Source organism: Myiozetetes cayanensis, unplaced genomic scaffold (genome assembly GCF_022539395.1).
Source record: "Myiozetetes cayanensis isolate MyiCay16 unplaced genomic scaffold, myiCay2020 scf3, whole genome shotgun sequence".
Lineage (NCBI taxonomy): Eukaryota > Metazoa > Chordata > Aves > Passeriformes > Tyrannidae > Myiozetetes > Myiozetetes cayanensis.
Window position 1 is genome coordinate 13,915,651 of NW_026087521.1, and position 15,231 is coordinate 13,930,881.

The 15,231-nt window shown below is 37.8% G+C and overlaps 1 protein-coding gene across 1 annotated transcript in view; it reads right to left on the reverse strand.

Moving 5' to 3' along the window:
* Positions 1-15,231, reverse strand: part of COG5 (component of oligomeric golgi complex 5) — a 182,987-nt gene that overhangs the window by 34,453 nt on the left and 133,303 nt on the right. The window contains exons 11-14 of the mRNA XM_050325218.1: positions 13,171-13,252; positions 10,634-10,838; positions 9,773-9,934; positions 7,902-8,001 (exon numbers count right to left, since the gene is read on the reverse strand). Coding sequence (XP_050181175.1) covers positions 7,902-8,001; positions 9,773-9,934; positions 10,634-10,838; positions 13,171-13,252 — 549 coding nt within the window. The remainder of the gene's footprint in view (positions 1-7,901; positions 8,002-9,772; positions 9,935-10,633; positions 10,839-13,170; positions 13,253-15,231) is intronic.

The following is a 15,231-nucleotide window of genomic DNA, read 5'->3' on the forward strand; positions in this document are numbered from 1 at the left end:
AGAGTTAATATCCAAAAGTTCTCTTGCAACCATCCAGCAGTATTTGAAGTTTCCAGTTAGCCACAACGTACTCTTTTCAAGGACTAAACTCTGGTAGAAACACCAAATGCTAATTGAAAATAAGTCAAGTACAGCTGGCAATACATACAGATAGAAAAACATGTTTAGGAAAGCATGTATTTTGTAGCTCTGTAAATGTGAGAAAATATTAAGACCAAAAGCAGTGTTACTACAGAAGAAATCAGCATCTCCTAACTTCTGCCTTAGAGATTTATTCACAGCAGAAGGAAGAAAGTAAGAATTCCAGATGCAAGAAAAAAAATTACCCCAATCTGTCAGCATTTGAAGCTTCCTCTTGAACAGATTTTGCATGTCGCTCTTGTTCAGTCTCATTCACATGTTGGCTACACCCATAGCAGTAAATCAGATGGTGCCAGGAAAGGTCCCCGGATCTGGCACGTGACCGTCTGTACCGCTAAGCTGCTAGGACAGTCACTAGCGGGTTCTTGTCCTGGGCCAACAACTACTCTATCCCCCACCTCCAGCCAAGGCTCAGGAGGGGCAATATTGCTGAGTGCTGCCAAAAGGGCTCTGGCAGCCACAGTGCTCTGGGGAAGGGAGCCCTGCCCAGCTGTGCCCCTCTGGCCACTGGGGTGTTCCCAGACACCTCTTGCTCTCTGGTACAGACAATGTTGTTATCTCCCATCTCAGAGAGATATTCACAGCTGGGATGGCAAATTACGTCCTGAGTGTCAGTCATAAACCTTTACTGACCTTGTACTCTGAAGTGAGAACCAGACATTAACATAAACACCAGGGTGACCATGTGGAGCGATTCAATGCACAGACTTTCTGCAGCAAAAACAAACACGTTTTGCTGATCCTTGAAGCGAGGCCAACACTAATCAGAACAAGCCTCAGTGATACTAATTTGCCTTCAAACAGATGAGACCAAGCTCATTTACTTACTTACATTTACTGTTCTGAGGACAGTTATATGTTTTTCTTTCCACAGCCATACCCTCTTTGAAAAACAAAGCCAGATCATTTAGGGACAAGCAGTGAATGATTGGGATATATATGTATATAGTGTTTCACCCTGAAGAAGGGGCTGACACAGCAATGAACAGTTACATTTTTGTATTTCTTATGCTCTTTTTGGTATTTACTTTCTTAAATACTAATGCGTTAACAAACATCTGTCATCAAGTACATACTACTCATCATTATGACAAATAATAATACTTCACAATAACATGGTCCCAGTTACAGCATTTAGTACCAGTTAATCGAAAAGCAGATCTCAGTAAACCTTCAGAAGTTTAGAAATAATGTGTATTAGTTCTAATAATAGAATTTTGATGTTAGAGTCACTTTATGTTTAAACATTAATTCAGGTAAATATTCAGAGTTGTTTTAAATCTGAAACCCAGTTTCACCACTGCTTTCAAAAAGAGGATCAGGCTAAATCAAAGCTTCCCAAAGTTTTTGTGCTTGGCAGGGTACCCACTTCTTACTGCTGACACTACTGTTCTAGTGCTCTGCTGCTGGTGCACATTCTAGAACCATGCAACACAATACATAAATATTTACTTAAGTAGATGTAAATAAATCTCAATATACACTGATATCCAGGACAGTGGAAGAAGACAGAAAGAAGCTGCCTACTCTGTATCACAGATATCAGCCAATGCTAACTTTTCCCTCAAAACAATCCAGAAACTTAAAACTCACTCACCCAAGAAAATCCACACAAATTTTTTTATGTCCTAAGTGTACAGTGATCCATTGTTTTGGGGATCAAAATAACAAGTTCTCTCTCATTTTGCCTTTTGGCATGTCCAGCAGTAGAGGCTGTCAATATGAGGATTGTTGTCCTGTCCTGTGAGGATATGTGACAACCATTTGAACCTTGGTGCAGGGACTCTAATTTTTGAGACAGTTACGTATTCTTTTTAATCTTTAACCTCTCTTCTATTACTGGGTCTTTAGTATTTTAACTTCAAAATATGTAAAATATACCGAGCTTCATTTTCTGTTTTCTTAAGAAGGCCAAGGAAGAATTCTTCAAAATGCCAGGAAGAACTGCGCTCTCTGCACAGTGCTTAAAAATTTCTGAGTGGCTTATGCTAGGCAAACCTGATAATCAGAAAATGCCACAACCATGGCACAGGTTAAAATCCTGATGAGAAGCCAAGCCTCCATCATGAGCTATGGGAAAAGGACAGGTTAGTAGCTCTCCCAGAGCACTGCCCACAGCCTGTATTTCGGACCTCCACCTCATTCATCAGCTTTTGTGAGATGTATGGCATCAGTTCAACTACATTTAGTTAAGAGAATAAAAAAATTATTCAAATTCTCTATTTCCTTCCTCCCTCATTACACCCACTCTCCATCTCTACCTTTTGAGGGTTTCCTCTTTATGACTGCTTTCAAGTCTGACTGTGGAAAAGATCTCCATATCATCTGCCTGCAGCCTCTTGTCTGTTGGAAAGATCCCTTTTTTTAGACAAACATATTACTCCATAAAATACAATATTCCATATTTAGGACACTCTCCAATTATAGGCAATCACAGTTCTCACTGATTTTAGCTTTATCTACCCTAACCTTAGGATAAATCTGCCTAGTATAATATAGCCATGCAGATTCTTGTTCTGTCTGTACTTCATGCAGACATGAACTTTCCCTGCTTGTGCTCCAGGCTGAATGAGAGTGCTGCTGCAAGGTGCCACGGCTGAGCTGATCACCCCAGACTGGAGTGCAGCTAAAATGTGCTCTACCATCTGGGAACACAGTAGAGTGAGTTTGTGTCTGCCTAAATCATGTAAGCATATCATTACATATCCACACATAAAAATGGTTTTAAAGATAGTTTGATCCCCCTGAATTTGCCAGCACAATCACCCTTCCCTGTTCTGAAAAGCAAGTAGGCAATCTCATTTTTACAATCCTGCTTCTGCAAATCGCTCTTTGCTTATTCATTGGCTAAAATCTAACAGGTCATGTTGTCTCTGATGATGTCTCTAGTGATGCCCTGTGGTGGGAGGAGGTAGCAAAACACAGCCTTCATAAGACAAGACAGGAAGGATTGTTATGGGACTCTGATCACAATTAATAAAGATAGTCTGACTGCAGCTCTAGGGAAGAAACTAGTAGAGGTCTCCAGGTTCAAAAGTAGGAGACTCACACCTTCTCTAAACAACTGCATTTTCATGTTCTCAGCACAATGCATTTCATCTATGTGCACTTGGTGGGTGTGTTAGTGTATTTCAACCCACCCACATGACAAGTAGAACAGAAACACCACAAAAGTAAGAGAACATACAGTACTTACATTGAGATAGCTAAAATCATCACTCTAAAACCAGAAAGAATGCAACAAAACCCCCAACAATAAACATTGTTTGAAATAGTCCTGTGCTGGGAAGTGAATAGACTAGAGGATCAATAAGGCTCTTCCAATCTTCAGTCTCTAGAAAGACAATGGATCTTGCAATTTATTTTTCTGCTTGTTGGCAAAATTACGTATCTTGTAAACTTTCAGAGGTTTTAGCCTTTGGTGTTTCATGACTTCTCTCAATGAGACATCCAGTTCAAGTATCAGTAAAAGAAATAGCTCTATCAGCACCAAACCAAAACATAGCAATTGCAAAGTTGCAACAAAGAGATTTTTAATTACAGCAGAAACCAAGTACATTTAAAATTCAGCTCAGTAAATGACAAAATTACAGGTAATCAACTAGGGAAACACAGTTTTGTTTTAATTCCAATCAACAGGCAACTCTCTCATTTTTATATAAATAAATGAGAAAATTTGATTTAAAGTAGTGCATGAACAAAATCAAACATGAATTCAAAAGATTTCTGCAATCAACCAGGCATCTTTTCCAAAAATGAACAGACAAAACCTGTTCACTTATTATGAAGGATTACTGCAGAGGATTACACTAGAGCAGTGGTCTTCAAAGTGGGGCACACGTACCACAGAGGTCAAGAAAGAAAATCCAGTGGGATGCTGCATGAAAATATCAGAACTTCAACAGTACATCTATAAAAGTTATAAATAAATAAATATACACATAATGAGGGTGCATGATCAAGAAGTTTATACTGATAGGGATGCATAACCAAAAAAGTTTATAGAGACCTAGAGATAGCCCTAGAGAATCCTGCCACAAAATTACTGCTGCCAATGTCAAAGGCATCTAATGAAGATGTTGGTAAGATATAAGCTCTCTTTTGCACTTCTCAACTATCAGTTATACAAACGGGTAAAAACGTCTCTAGAAAACAGGTTTTTGAGCTCCTATCCTTTGTTCAGGAGCATGGATTCTCATAAAACTCCCAAATTACTCAGCTTTTTATTTGTTTTCAGGAAATGTAATTTACTGATTTCTCACAGATCTCTTCTCTCCACTGTACTTTCTGCAACCAACTGATGAAGGAGCTAATTTTCCTTACGTGGTCAGTTAAACAAGAGCACAATACCTGCATGTGTCAATCAAGACAGGTAACTTAAGGTATTTGCAGATGGGAATGGATGGTCCCTCTGGAAAACTCCTAAATAAAGGAGAAAAGTTGGTGTTCTTTTTCATCTGGGCTACCTCACTTGCAAGAAAAAGTGGCCAGTGAACAAAATCTGTCTCAGTAAGCAGCCATTACGTTAAAGCTTAAGCAATGGATTACAAGAAGAGGAAAAATCCAAAACATGATGATCAGATTTGTTAATCTCTTTTCCAATCTGAAATGAGAAGGATGCAGAAATGGTGACTAAACAGAAATCTCTGTAATCATCATGAAGATGTTTGGGCTACCTCATTTCAGGAAAATGTGAGTAAGAAGAGACAAAATTATAACAGAATAGAGAAAATATAACAAGCACCCTTCCTCAGCATCACCTAACAAATCACAGGATAGGTGGTAAAGATGAAAAGCTATTACTCTTAAATTAACAAATATTTTTCTGAATTTAGTGCAATGTATAATTATCCTTTCAAACTCTGTATAGTAAGAACATCTGCAACTACACTGAGCAAAATTAGGACAATAATTCTGAATGCTGCATGGCATCCACCAACCACATCAAGCATCAGCAAGGGCTCAGTAAAGATTCGCCCAAAAGCACAATGTATCTACCCTACTGCTCCCAGAGGGTTACTTATATCTGCTCTAAAAGGTTTTGAACTGGTTAATACAATAACAGGTCTCAGGCACAGCAAGAGCGAGTTCTTGGTGTGAAGAAAGCTGAAAACCAAAAGCCAGCAGTATACAAAGTCGTAAGTAACACAAATGTTTTGGATTTACAAGAAGAGGCCATTTTTTCTTACTTGTTTTTGTCTTAGCACTATGTGTACAGACTGCTGGATGCTGCTTTTCCTCAAAGGTATAATCTTTGAATCTTAAGTAATGTTTTTCTTGGGTTTTATCCTACCTAAAGATATCTGGAGAAACAGTGATGAAATCTAAGGGAATTGCAATTCCTTCTTTTGAGAAATTGAATAAATAAAAAACCTTACGTCAGAATCTCTCAATATTTTTAGGACTGTACATTTCAGTTTTTCACCATTCAAACCTACCTGCAATATTACAACATTAAAAAAAATTTTCTAATTATAAAGCCCCACCCACATCTTCCTTCACTGAGAATTCTGAGATGCTTTTGTTTACTTTTAATTTGGAAGAGAACTCAATTTCAAATTCCTCCAGGAAATTAAATTTCCATCTTTAGCCCTGCTCTACTACAGCTATCAGACACGAAGCATCTGAGCGGATATGTTACATGGTCACCCTTCTCAGCTTTAGAAAGCTATCATTGGAGGTTGGATTGAAAGATTGAATTAAGATTTCATTCTTGGCTACACCACTAAAACATAATGAAACAGTGCTGTCTGACATAGCTCCTGTTCTACACATGGTGCACATTGCAAGCTCAATCTGTCTGCCCAAAAATAGGTACCAAAGAAAAAGGCTAAGATGTTCTAGATTACATCCACAGGGCTGGCAAGCACGGTGCAGGACAAGTGGGAGAGCCGTGCCCTGCTGGAGAGGCAGCTGGAGGCTGGGAATGATATTCCAGCACTTCAGAGATGGCACTTCCACCTATGCCTTGGCAACTGTGTTGAGCACTCCTGATTTTTAAATTTGTAATGCGCATCAGCAAGGAAAGAAAAAAGTTTAAAAATGAAAAGTTGCCGTGTAATACATTTTTGATATCGTTTTCCAGTTTGTAGGTTTGTGCTTGAAGGACATTCATGTTCATCCCGCTAGTTTAACTAGTTCCATCACTCAGCTTTTCAAAGCTTCAGGTTTGCATTTTCAGTTGTCAAATTCAAGAATTTCAAGGACTCAGACTCCCTCTTTACTCCTACATTCCCTTACTTTAAGGTCAGCTAATATAAAGCCACAAATCATACAGTTATCAGCTTATTTCTATGTATCTTTTTTCCCAGGGTTTCTTAAAAATTTGCCAGCTGTGTGATCACAAAACAGTGTACACTTCCAAACAAGCCACTGGCCAGATTCAAGCTCTAACAGAGATGATGAGCACAACAGACCCTCGTGCTTCCACAGTTACAACTGATATGTCTTTTTTTTTCCCAGTCGAATGCCACTATTTGACACTACCCTCCTCCACGGTATACAGACACAAATGTACTTTTTTTAACTTATGACGTCTCTTGCAACCTACTAAAAATCCTCATTTCTGTCATAAGCAAATTTCACTCTAGAAATATGAAGCCATGATTCGGTGTCTTTAAAAGCAGAGCCAACTTAAGCATTATGCTTTAAATAGCTAACAAAATAATATAAATGCATATTTTTATTCTGAAATTTAAATGTTCTTTATGGCCTTCATGACTGCTTCACCTATGTACCTTTTCTATAAACTAGTTTGCAAACTTCCAAGACAATTCATCCAACAGACAAGGTAAACAAGGATGTGTTACTGAATATCAACTTTTTAAAAGCTATTCAGAGAGAGCAGGTGTGTAAAAGGTAAACAGAAATTATAATAACTTAATTGCTGCAATGTTTCATAGCCAATTGGTACAGAAAATTGTTAGCAAGCATCTCTCTTTAAATAAACCATATAGTAAACCATGTTGCTGGAGTCTGAATCTGCTGTCAGAATTAATGTTGTTTATTAAATGAAAATCTTGTTTACAAATACAAGTAGTTAGTCATTTCTTGTGGGTCTGCATATTGCAAAAATTAATTCTCATCTCTTCATAAAACAAGCATTAAAATTTCAGCAACAGACTTTCAGAGAAAATTGTTGATCTTAATTTTTTTTTTTTTAAGTGATGAGAACATTCACTGTACCTTCCACTGGCTTTTTGGGGACTCTTAACCAAAGGATAAGGCTTTGAGGATCTTTCCCTTATTCATTTTAACACTAGATACCAGTGTATGGCAAGTGACTGGAAACATCTGACAAATGTGAACAAATCAAAGGTCAGTTAAATATATGGGAAATAATAAATATATGGAAAAAAATACCCAAAAATTCTTGCAAATAGTGAAAAATTATATTTGAATAATCCAGATTTTAATAACATAAAGATGATGTATCATATAACTGATGTAATAGCAAATGTTGATTAATAAAAAACTGGATTTAATTGTGTATTTTACTTAATGACAGCTACGATGTTGATTTTTTAAAATAAACATGGCAAATTTCAAATTGGAGTTACACCGACAAATTTTACTGCTAACAATAGACTGTGTTTATCTGAAGGCAGAATTTAACTGAAAATGTTTTCAACTACAATGGAAAGCCAACTGGAGGGTTTTGTCTATCTAAATTGCTTTATTGTTATGTTGTAAATCCACAAAAGCCAAAACATTGTACATAAAAAAACCCCACTAGTTTTTAGAAATTCAGAATTACTTACAAGCTGCTCAGACTTTACACCGTAAAGCTGAATGGTCTTTGCCACATTTTTTGCCACAGCTAAACTCAGGTCTGGATCAACTGCAGCCACATTTAGCTCACTGGAAGCAAAGATTACAAATCTTAATTAACAACGGAACAGTGGTGTATTTAATCGATAAAGAATTAACTATGAATACGTAGTTACGTGGCACGTCAATTCAGAGAGAGTAACACACACAACCAAGTCTTTCTACGCACAGTAATTCAGTTTACAATTTAACAAGTCATTTGGGAATTTCATGTTCAGTCTTCCTATTCTAGTAAAAATGAGCAAAGTTTAGGAATGACACTTCAGTATGAAATCACTATTAGTAAGCCATTCAACAATATTGACAGCAATTAACTACATTCAAGCTTTGGCAGCAGCCTTCAAACATTACAGGTGAATACACAGTCATTCAACTCCAGAATTACATGAGCTGTGCAGAAATACCCAGGGGACGTCTTAGCTTGACACAACTAATAAGCTGTGTTTTAGGCAATCCTGTTGAGTAACAGAGGCCCCAAAGGAATGAGAGAGAACAAACGAAGAAGGAAAAGACTTCAAAATCACTTCCATCATTTGTTGTTCGTGAACCTCCGCAGATCTCCATTGTCTGGGGCTGGATTCAGACCAGCACAAGAACTGCCGTGTTGGTAATGAGACTAACCTCTCTCAAGAGCTGGAGAATCACTAGGCACCCTAACCTAGAACAACCTTCTCCAAGAACAAAATCTGCAGGGCCCCAAATATCATTAGCTAAAGGTCACTCTGGAAAACTCAGCTGGAATTTCATAACTTTCATGTTGTTCTCCTTTCATCTTTGCAAGGAGCAAAATAACATCAATCACCACAACAGCTGCATTCCGAGCATCTGCAACTCCCAGCCACAAGTACAGTGTCAGTATTTTATAGACAAACATACATACTGTGAACACTGCCTACCACTTTCAGAATTATTAAACATAGCAGTCCTTACCAAAACCTTTTGAGGGAAAATGCACCATTGGTAATTTATGTATCTCATTCTACAAATTCTACCTAGTTATCTCTACCTATTATCTTGCTGTTTTACTCTTAACAAAATACTTACACGAGGTATTATCACTTGCAATCAAGCAACTATTATCTTCTCTTTGACACAGTCAGAACAATTAAGATATCAGACATTTACAATACCTGTGAAGTTTCTTTTCCTGATCTTTTATAAACTGACACATTAAAACTTAAATTAAAATTTCATTTATTCCAGAAAAACAAAATACAGAAAACAAACAATCAAATGTAGTATTTTTTATAAATAATAATAAAGAGCGGTGACATCATTGCTCTCTACACCTTCCTAAGCAGGGGAAGTGGAGAGGGAGGTGCTGAGCACTTCTCCATGGGATCCAATATGAGGATGTGTGGGAATGGTTCAAACCTGCACCAGAGAGGTTCAGACTTGATATTAGGAAGCACTTTCTTAACAAGAGGGAGGTCAAGCACTGAACAGGCTTCCTAGAGAGGAGGTCAATGCTCCATGACTGTCAGTGTTTAAGAGGCATTTGTACAACGCCCTTACCAACACGTTTTAGCCTTTGGTCAGCCCTGAAGTCCTTCGGGCAGGTGGACTGGATGATCATTGTAGGTCCTTTCCAACTGAACTATTCTGTGCTATGTGATGCTATTCTAGCCTAGCCTAGCCTAGCCTTATTTAATTTTTACACTAACCTGTTAATTAATAATTAAATAATTAAAGAGTAATCAACCTTTTACTGCTAAGGAAGTCTCGTTTCTAAAAGATAACTTAAGAAAAACTACTGATACTTGTTGAGTATGACATTTTGCAATGCCTTGTACGTGCATACCTGGCTATAGTTTTAATGATGCTGTCAAGCTCGTCAGAAGAGGGAGGATTCCGACCTCCAGGAGGGAAGACAAGATTGATGGGGTCAAAGAGTCGAGATAAGGATTTTGACAAATAAGCAGCTTCATACTGTTGCAGTGAATCTTTCAAGGCCTTTTCTGGACTTTGGGTACAAGAAAAAATTACTACATTTTAAATTAAAATACACAATGGCATTAAATCTTTCCAGACCATACAAACCTTGCAATACTGAAACTGTTTTTCCTTTAAACATATGCACTTGAAAAACATTCTTATAAGTCTCCCACTGACTGCTCAAGAATGTATTTAAGCAAACAAAATTCTCAACTAAAATATTCATTTTTTTCTTATATAAGCCTAGAATGTCCTAGTAGAATTGATGAACCTGTTTCAGTTTGAACTTTCTGTTATCTACCACTTAGATCACGTTTATTCTATGATGGATAAACTAGAAACTGTGAATCATAACAAGTGAGCATTTGTCACACTCAAATGATTGCAGTGTCATTAGCAGAAAGCTACTGCTGTAATCGCAATGCATACAAAACCGAATTTTCAGCATTCTGCTATTTTTTTCACCCAAAGAGAAAAAAAGATAGAGGCTGTTCAAAAATCAGAGACTTTGTGGAAGACAAAACAACCCAGCATTGTTAATTACATAGCCTAATGAAAATCCTACAGCTCTAAAATAGTGTTAAAGCAATAATGTAAGAGGGGAAAAAGCCTTTTAAAAATGTTCCCGCTCTGACAATTTGAATCACAGTAAGTTTATAAAAATATTCTGGTTTTTTATGGGGTGCAAAGATTTATGTTTTATAGCCTTACAGCTGATAATACATACTCGTAATCTTCTTTTTTTTGCATGAATATGTCCTGTGCATCTTCTTCCATTTGTTGTAGCTCAGCAAAAAGATCCGTAGTTCCAGTCGTGCTAAAATTCCTCTGAATATTTTGACTATATTGTTGGAGGCGCTTCCACAAGTCATTATAAAGCCTCAGCAATTTAGGGTATTCTCCTTCAAATGCTTGTTTCAAAAACATAGAGGCTGTAAAATAAAGCAGTAACCAATACACAGTGTGAAATTTAAACTAAATTTTTTTACTCCTATAAACAACCTCAATCCTTGCATTTATATCAGGGAATGTTACACGATGTTGTCCTAAGTTTAATATTAATAATGTAACATTTATAACTAATTTCAAAGCAGCAAGAGCTATTACACTAAATGCACTTAACAAACGTATGTATCTAAAGCAACAGCAAAAAATCCACAACTGGAAGACTAGACATGAAAAACTTACTCTGTGCAATAAAGATGCTAATCATGGTTGTGAAAAGTTTGGTATAAAAGTTAATTATTATCAACATTCATTTAAGGCCTAAGTGTGATTAGAACTCTAAATATAGAGATTTTTTAACTATAGTGTAATGGAAGAAAAGTGTGGGGCTGTGCTACATTGAAGATATCCATTTAAAGCAGAAAAAGATAAGTGCTATGAACCAAAGACTTCAGAAATGTGATGAGGGAAGCATATGCTTTTGCACACAGTTCTTAAAACAAGGTACTTAAAATGCAATTCCTGAACTTGTCAAAGAATGACAAAGCCAGAAGAAAAATCAGCATTATTTTCAGCTTGAAAGGCTTGCCACAAGTAACAGGAAATGAAACAAATGTACAACTGTTTTAGCAACTGTTAATCTTGACCTAACATCATTCATACTCTTTGGATTTCCCATTACATTAGGAGATTAACACTGTTCCATTCATTTATAGGTTTTTCAGGTTCCAGACATCTGCCCCATTTCACCCAGCCTGTGCTTTCAACTCAAATATATTCTAGTTTTGAATACTGGAGGATTCACATTATTATCAAGCACGGAGTTACCTTAGGTCATGAAGCTAAGTTTATAAAGACTGTCCCAACCTCACAAAAGCAGATCACAATCTATTAGCAAACACTGTAAACTGCCATGAGTTCCTATTTTTACACTATTTTTTCTGATATTATCTAGGTTTCCTCTGATCTATACGATCCAGAGGCTATGACTGGTGTCAGTTGATTCAATTAGCAGGAATTTGCATGTTAAAAATGAACATTCTCATACAGATGCCTCATTTAAATAAAAAGTCTACTCACTCTAAATATTTTCCCCAAAACTCAGCTGTAGTAAAAAAAAAAAAAAAAAAAGGTAAAAAAAGTAAAAAAAAAAAAGTAAAAACATCATTCCCATTCAAAACCACCTTTCAACATTTATATAAAAAACATGTTTAAAAACAGCCAGTAATAAAATAGTTTTGGATAGATGTCAGACAAAGTACAGCTGACAAAATGTAAGAGTTCCTTCAGTTCTGTAATGTTGGTTGATCCCATTAACTGATGTCACAATTTTACTGTCTTAAAACTGGGTGCTAAAACAGGCAGCACGTTTGGTTTGAACACAGGATTTTCTAGGTATGTACATTCTGCTGTTAAAGCAATGCATAAGGAAAACAGTAAAATTAATATGTTTTAACAGAAGATGAATACATTTTCTTTTGGGATCATCTAGTTACTTAGCAACCAGTGAACATGAATCCACCAGCTAGTTCCTCAAAATTATGCTGCTGCTATAAAGCCTGGAAGGACCAAATTTTGGAGGGCCAATGCAATAGCTGAGACCACAACGACAAATGCACATTCTGTGCACTTTATCTGTATATGCAAAGGACTAACTGAATACACTGTGTGCAAACGTGAAAGATACGTTTATGAAAGCACTGAACTCACTTAAGATCCAACTGCATGCTGCATTAGTATGTACTGGTAACAGAACTGTCTTATGCTTACATTATTTTTATTTAATATTCCTTGTTTGTATCTGCTATCTGTACATATGTACAGAATACTGTGTATAACCAGAACACCAGCCATTTATCTTATTCAGACATGAAGTCTTGAAGAAACTCTTACTTATAGAGGTATCAAAAAAATGTCTTAAATCAGGTTTTTACATCCAATCAGTGTATAACAAGATAAGACTGTAAGAATTGATCTTTAAAATCAAATTACTATTTTTGAATTTTGCAAACCCCTTTGCTTTAGGAAGTATAATGTACCATTCCAAACATTTTTACCTCCACATAAAAATACTTCTTTGTTATTAGATAATGGCTACTTCATGAAACAGCAAATACTTCCTTCTGAAAATTCAACCACAGTTTAGGAGGATCGTCCTGTCTGGTTACAAAACCAGGAAGTTTTTAATTCACAGACCTTGTACTGAGGGAACCACTGCTATAGTTCTGGTAGAGGTGATAATGAGCAAAGGACTTACTGAAAAGAGAGATTCAAAATAACTACAGAATACATTACACATCATTTATAGTGAATACTTACAGTCTGTTGCTGACTGAAACTGAGAGGAAAGTGTCTGAGTTACTGCAGTCCAAAATTTGTACAAAATATCAGACTGGCCATCCTGAGAAAAAGGGACAAAAGAAATACAAGTTTCAAAACATACTCTTTTCAAAAAATCTTAAACAACGCAAATGCTTCCAGTCAAAGTTGCTCTTCATCATTGAGAATAAAACCAAAGTAAATGAAATCTGAGAAGTTTCTCTCAGGTTTAGAGCTAGAAAAAATACTGGAGGAAACAAAACCAAAAGCTTCTGTCTTGTCTCCATTGGAATATTTTCCTGCAAGGCTGACAGAAACACTCCCAGCTCTCCAGAGGTATGAGTGCAGGCCGAAGCAGCACACCTTAGGAGCCGTGTTAGAAAATCTCTTTGCACTGCAGTGAGCTTCACATTCTGTGGGGGTCCTCGTGCCAGCTACATCACAGCAATTATTTCCTGCCATTACAACGTGCTGGCAAACTCCGACCAGGGACCAACACCACTGCATGCTGCTCTGCTGCATACAGAGTTCTTGTTTCTAAAAACATAAACCACATGAAAATACAGCAAACCTCACAGTTGACTCTTCACTGCCTGGTGCCAGCAGGGCTTGCTGTCACAAGAGGAAACAAGGGAGCACACTGTTGCCAAAAGGACAGGGAAGCAAGGCTGTTTCCTTACTGCTCCCAACATCTGGCACTTATGGTCATGCACTGAAGTGTGATTTTGCTTTCTCTCTGTGGGTTTTTTTTTTTTTCCCTGCCTATTTGCATGTATGAAGTAGAAAAAAAACTACAAGAGATGAGGATGGGCATCCTTGCCTGCCCACTACTTGGAAGACTGTCCAGTGTTTTCTTGGGAAGGGGAAACTCACTCTAAACAGAACAGTTTTCTTCACTGCAAGGTACACGTCATCGACTGACCCTACTGCATACATTAACCAGTTTGACAAAATCACTCTAGTAATGATTATCAGGAAAAAAAAAAAGAGGAAGATCATGTCAGTGCAACTTCTGCACTGCCCAGCACCACAAAAAGGAGAAGATAATCTATTAAATATAAAAGTCCAGCTACTCTAAACTCACAGAATGCTTCTTGGACTCTGTCAGGCTTGGTGCTGTGACCACTTCCCTGAGGAACCTGTTCCAGTACCCAACCACACTCTGGGTGAAGAACCTTTTTCTAATATTCAACCTAAACCTCCCCTGACACAACTTCAAGGTCATTTCCTCGGTCCTGTCACTGGTCACCACAGACAACAGATCAGTGTCTGTCCTTCTTCTTCCCCTCACAAGGAAGTTGTAAATGCAATGAGGTCTCCCCTCAGTCTCCTCTTCTCCAGGCTGAACAGACCAAGTGCCCTCAGCTGCTCCTCACACGGCTTCCCCTCAAGGCCCTTCACCATCTCCGTTGCCCTCCTTTGGATGCTCTCTAAGAGTTTAATATCTTTCTTACATTGCAATGCCCAAAACTGCACAATATTCAAGGTGAGGCCACACCAGTGCCGAGCAGAGCAGAACAATTCCCTTCCTTGAGTGGCTGGTGATGCTTTGCCTGATGCCCCTCAGGACACGGTTGGCCTTCCTGGCTACCGGTGCACTGCTGGTTCATATTCACCTTGCCATCAACCAGGACCCCCAGGTCCCTCTCTGTGGCACTGCTTTCCACTCTCTCATTCCCCACTCTGCACAGACACGCAGTGTTGCCCGATCCCTGTTGCAGAATCTGGCACTTCCCCTTGTTGAACTTCATAGGGTTGGTGATTGCCCAGCCCTCGAACTTGTCAGGTCTCTCTGCAGGGCCTCCCTGCCTTCAAGAGAGTCAGCAGCTCCTCCCAGTTTGGTGTTGTCTGCAAACTTGCTTAGTAAATTGAATTACCGCTTAACATGACAAAAGTCAAAAAATGTATTCTTTCACTTGCATTGGCAATAACATGCAAAGCAATGAAGGTGTTTAGAATTTCATCCATAAGCAGGTACCACTGCATTCCTCTTGAAGATCTAGTCATTGAAAGACTGCAAGTTCATGCTCAAGTGGCAGTAAAAAAAAAATTATCATCTTA